Source organism: Leiobunum rupestre, chromosome 1, assembly GCF_980474605.1.
Source record: "Leiobunum rupestre chromosome 1, qqLeiRupe1.1.hap1, whole genome shotgun sequence".
Classification (NCBI taxonomy): domain Eukaryota; kingdom Metazoa; phylum Arthropoda; class Arachnida; order Opiliones; family Sclerosomatidae; genus Leiobunum; species Leiobunum rupestre.
Window position 1 is genome coordinate 65808258 of NC_143384.1, and position 6000 is coordinate 65814257.

A 6000-nucleotide genomic window follows, 5' to 3' on the forward strand; every position below is an offset into this window, starting at 1 on the left:
TCAGAACTAAAATATAATATGTCTTTTATATGTAAGAAAAAAAAACATTTTTTTTGCATTTATTTATTTATTTTTAAAATTATAAATTTTGAAAGTCTTCTCCGAGAGTTTGCTTTATGACGTCTTCTAAAGCCAGCAAAGCTTCCAAATCACCGTTATTATCATTTTTTTTATTTTTTTCGTCATTAAGTGAATTTTTTTTCTGTTTTTTTTTTAATTGACTTTTCCACCGGTGTGCTCCTCTTTTTTAAGTTTCGAGAGGTGGGAGAAGTGGGGGATAAGGATGTCGATGCTTGAGGTGTTGAAGTAGGTGATACTGATGTGACCGATGACGAGGAGGTGGCTGCGGAAGAAGTTGAAGGATAATGTGTGGGAGATGTGGAGAGCAATGGGATGGAGTTCATTGCCAAAAAAAGCGTAGAGGCTTGGACATCCTCCTCCACAGTAATAGTCAAATCCATCTTCTCCAACTTTAAAAAAACATAATAAAATGAAAACACAGTCTTTTGTAAAAAAAAGGTTTTCAAAAAATAACCATACTCATGATACCTGAATTAATGCCATCATCCCTCCGAAGGCCAGTCTTATTTTAGCAATATTAGGGTGGTAGCAAAGGTGGACTTTGATGGTGTTGCTTTCTGGATCGGGTTCAAAGTGGCACCAAAATCCTTTATGATATTTTCGAATAACAACTTCGAAGGTTCTAAAATTAAAATGGGGTAAATTGGGGCGACCTGGAATTGGGCCCAAGGTAGCTGTATATTTTAAGACCGCCACTACTACTGTTTTGTCTAAAGATGACATGTTTCCAGTTATTATTCAGAAGCCTGTATGACTTTAACTAAATCAGCACGAGCTTATATACTAGTCGAAAGGTGGAATTTACAATAACAAAAGTTCGATGTACATTCCTTACATTTCGAAATTGGTTATCTCTGCGTTTGTATGTGAACGGATTTAATTTTAAAGCAAAAATATATTTTAAAAGTTCGATGTACATTTCTTACATTTCGAAATTGGTTATCTTAGTGTTTCTATCGGATCTAACCAGATTGCAAATGGAATTTGTATATCAACGTGATAGTTTAATCGATAAATATTACAAATATGATATAGACTCGGAACAACAAAGTGCTTCACATTCGGTTATTATAGTTAGAGGTCGGGGATGGTTGACTTTTATTCAATAGATAAAGCTTTCAGAATTATTCGTAAAACGTTATTGTTATTGAGTTAAGAAACGGTAAAATGGTTTGAATCAAAATATTTTATTTTCATGACAATATTACATATTCCATAATTTTATTTTCTGCGCTTTGAACAACGCGCAATTTGAATTATTAGAATGATATTTACACACTATTGGACAGGGATCGGAAAGTTCTTGGTACTTAGGGCACCCTAAATCTTCGACGTTCACCAGTCTTTTTCCAAAAAGTTCGGAAAGGTACAATTCTTTTTCCATCCCCTTTGTGTAAAAGGTTGCCGCTTTGGATTTTATGTTGGTAACTATCCCATCCAACTGGTCCAGCTCATGTTCACCCTCGTCCCAAAGCATCCCACAAATATGTCTAGAGATCCAACCGCACAGTCTCCTGTCTTTCGCGCTTAGCTCGTTGTAAGGAAAAGGTGGTTTAAATGAGTAAACCCCATTATCCCCAGTTTCCACAACCAAAAACGCTAGTTCTTTAACGACGTACTCATCGTTGGACCTCATAAAGTTGACTTCAATAATACACGAATTTCCTTCCGACCTTTAATTAATTAATAATAAAATATAAGAAACGATTCCCTCAAACGTTTCATAATTTTTAGAAACCGTTTATATAACTAGCTACATCCATACTTACATCGTATTAGAATTCGAATTCCAAGTTGCAAGGGACTCTGGGATCCTACTTCAGAATGATATTTTAAAGGAAAATTCTGGCTTTTATAGTAAACTTTGTTGCACTTTGTACCACGCCTTAAACAATTAGGATTATACCACCACGTTCGAAACAGCAGATTAAGCAGGCTTTGTAAATTAAGGGTATATCCACGCAATACGCGATTGAACAATTCACGGTCAATATTCAAATCCTCGTCTCCATGTATTTTCTATGAGATACGGTACTCACAGCTCTCTCGCAGTACAATTACGACCGGTGTACGCATCAAATACCGTCAATATAATTCCCCATGTTAATTCTATGCGGCATGGTGGTCGTGAGGTACCGTTAAATAATACTTCATGTTAATTCTATGAGGATTTACGGTCGGCGAACGCGTCGATGTCCTTTTTTCTAGACACCGTCAAATAGTGCCCCATGTTATTTCTAGACACCGTCAAAAAGTGTCCCATGTTATTTCTATGAGGCACGGTGCCGGTGTCCCGGTGCCTCATTAGGTGTCTCAAACGCGTCGATGTTGAACCGGTACTTTTTTTTCTAGACAACGTCAAATAGTGCCCCATGTTATTTCTGTGAGGTACGGTGCCCGGCGCCCAGATACCTCATTAGTGCCTCATAGAGCGTTCTCTCATTTATAACACTACTAGCAATTTTATTTCCACGCCTTGTCGTTTTGAAAGCGATTCTAAGCGAACCGACTTGGACGAGTTGCTCCCCCGCATCAACACGAAGCGATTTCTCACGCTAGTTTTGAAAACTAGTTATCTTAAACGAAGCGATTTTAGGGGTAAATGTGAACCTGGCTTAGGATAGGTTGTCGATTACGCCGGGATGACGGAGTTTTTACGTTAAGCGTGTTTACCGATTTACACCGAGTCATCTTCCGCTAAGTAAATCCCATTATATTCAGTGTCAAAACCGAGTGTCCAATATTATTTATTAAAATGTAAAATTACTCTTTTTTAATTTCCAGGTCCCGGCTTTCTTTTTACTCTGCGTACTACTAATTATATCTACCATTGAAATATCACTAATTTGGGATAATTATGCGAGAAACCATTTCAGTCGAATCCGATTTAAACTGCTTTTGAATATATTTTATAATCATATATGGAAACTGAGCGCATCGCTATTTGCAAAACGTAAGTTAATGTATTTAACTACTACATTCATTCCAGCTTTAATTTTATCGGTACTCCATAAAGCTACTGAGTATATTCCGACTCTGAATTCAACGAGATGGTTGTACGGAGCCTGGATGATTTCAATGTTAGCATTTGCAATTCAACTTTCTTCCTATTTGAAATCCGAATTCAGTTTTTCATCTTACAAAAAGATCAATAAAATTGAGGATTTCCAAAACTATCCCCACGTGAAACCGATGTTGTTGGAAGACGCTTTAGAAGAGAGGTTCCTTGTCCGAATGGTGAATATCTTTCTATATAAACATAAGTAAAATAATGAATATAAGTAGGACACTTCCTACTCTCGCAATGTTAATTTTAATAACGGTAGTTATTCGTAGCTTGGTCGTAGCGTCGTACCTAAGCCCCGTTTTGAAACGGCTGCCATGAAATTAATTTAGCGTCACAGAGCACGAGGCCTAACGCCGCACGATCCTGCGAAATAATCACGTGACCGCCATGGGTATCTTAATGTCAGGGCCGACCTTTACGCGGTAGCGTGGTAAAAGGGACGTAATATCAGGATCTTTTAGGAGGGGGTAGTCCACGAGCTACAGAAAACTGTTTTTCAAAGGGCAAAAACGGGTCAACCTTAATTTATTAGATTTTTAATCGAAATAATTATTGCATAATTGCTAGTGATTTTCAGGATAATAGACATTAGACGGTACAAAACATGTTCTTAAGATATTCCTTGTACTTCATCCGATTCTGAGTTGGTATTAGAAAAGTGAGTTAAGCATAGGGAAAACTAACATACAACCTTTGAGCGTGCCCAACAAAGGTGGTGAAATGTTAATCGACCCCGCCAAGCACCATTTTGGTTAATATGTAAGTTCATGTTTAATTTATTACATCTTTTCAAGCCTTAATTGATCTAATTCGGGAACATCAAAGTTTTCGGTCATAAATAACAAAATCCCACAAAGGTTGGCAATTTAATTAATATAAAATGAAATAAAATATAATATAAATTAAGTTTTGAAAATATTAACGATATATTGATACAATAAACATACCTCCAAGGAAAATGAAACGATTATATCTCCAAAGCTAAGCCATGATATCGTCTTTGTTACATATGGCCGCAATCATCAATTACTGTAGTGTTGTAAGTCGGAAAATTTTCCGCGGAAAATGACCGAGGCCTTTTTTTCGGAAAATTTTCCGTATTTTTCCGAAAAATATAAAAAAAGTTTTCATTCCATGATTAGTCTAATATATTGTTTGCAAATTTAAATAAAGTGGTATTTTCGCCTCATTTTTTCGAAACTGAAAGTAAAACTAAACCTCTAGACTAGTTTAAACTGATTAACAATGTAACGCTATTAATGTTTTGTAGTATGTTTACTGATATTAGACATTTTATATCGAAAAAAGTTAAAAACATTAAAAACCCTTAAAAGGTAATTTATGTTTCAAATTTAAATTTTTCCGATTTGTGGAAAATTTTCCGCATTTTATTTTTCCGGAAAATTAACCTCCCTAAATTACTGCGTCAATGTTAAAAAAAATTGCGTCTTCTTGGACTGTCAATCGCAAATAAGGTCAATTGCTTTTAAGAGCTCCCTGAAACCAAGTTGTTGGAACTTCGTGAATTGTCAACGACGTATCTTCATCTTTATGCAATGATTGGATAGAAGACTTTATTGAAATCAATTGTGGTATCGATACCGCAAGTGCGATATATTTTCACAAGTTCGTTGAAACGGACATTAAAAATTTGCATTTGGATTGAACAACCACACACTCTTTAGAACACTACAGCTAACTGTGAAGCGGGCATCGATTTTAGATAGAAACCTGTCTACACACTCAAAAAGGATTCCCAAACGCATTGAATTTGAATCACCAGTATTTTGGGTCTTCTATGCAACCTTAAAGATATTTTTACCAATTACTGACATCACATAATAATCAGATAATTTCTTCGACAATACTTGAGCTCACTGTGGCCTACGGTTATGTGAGTCGCTTAGTGGAATTCCAATTACAACTAAAATTTAATTTGCTTCTTTTACAATTGCATCCCAAGTGTAATGGTTTGGAAATGCCATCAGATCGTTTATGGTGGATTCAAGTTGCTGAACGGTAGATATGTAATGAACTGAAAAAATTTGTAATTCTTGCGATAATGAATAGACTGACCCAAGTAACTTTTCAGAGACACGTTAACCACGAAGGAATGAGACTTAATGCATTCATTTTCGCAAACCTTTAGTTTCAACAGCTGTTAACCTGTCAGCATTCTGCTTAGCAACGGCTTCCAACACATTAACAAAGGTTTCAATTCGAAGCTTTATTTTGCGAACGAACCGATACCAATAAGACCATCGAGTTTCAACTAATCTTTAGAGCTGCAAGAATTCTAGATTATCCTCAAATTGTGCATGTTGAGGGCCTCTAACTGACAACAACACGTACATTGATTGTAAGATGAAAAACATTAATCTCAGGAATATTTTTAATGGTACATGTATTGATTAAAACTAGGTTCAGATGATGGGCGTGGCAGTGTATGTATATGATATGTGGAGTCATTTCTTTAATTACGTATCTGAACACCTCTAAGGCTGCCACTCATGACAGAAGCACCATCGTTACATTGAGCAACGCATTTATCCCAAGATAATTTGCATTGTTGATAGCAGTTGTCAATGCCTCAGTATCTATTTTTTCTGTATGAAAAGTACTTAGAGGCTTTTCCCAAACTGAACTATTTGGTGACGTGGATCTGATGAGGAAGCTCAGTTGTTCTTTGCGAGAAATATCTTTTGATTCATCAACCATTAATGCCCAGTACCCTAGTAGCACGAGCAGTCCGTTTTGAGTTGGCATAGGATTCAAGTGAATCAATAATGTTTTTCCTAAGAATGTTTGCCAAGCAGTGTAAAATATCATTCTGATACTCCGCTGGTGTGTAA

At 36.1% G+C, this 6000-nt stretch overlaps 1 protein-coding gene across 1 annotated transcript; it reads right to left on the reverse strand.

Annotated features, from left to right (window-relative positions):
- Positions 1-1257: 1257 nt before the first annotated feature.
- LOC149966160 (uncharacterized) lies at positions 1258-1862 on the reverse strand. Its single transcript, XM_090170979.1, has 2 exons — positions 1851-1862; positions 1258-1754 (listed from the first exon to the last, which is right to left on the reverse strand). Coding segments are annotated over exons 1-2 (471 nt in total). The 5' UTR covers positions 1853-1862; the 3' UTR covers positions 1258-1285.
- Between the last annotated feature and the right edge of the window lie 4138 nt (positions 1863-6000).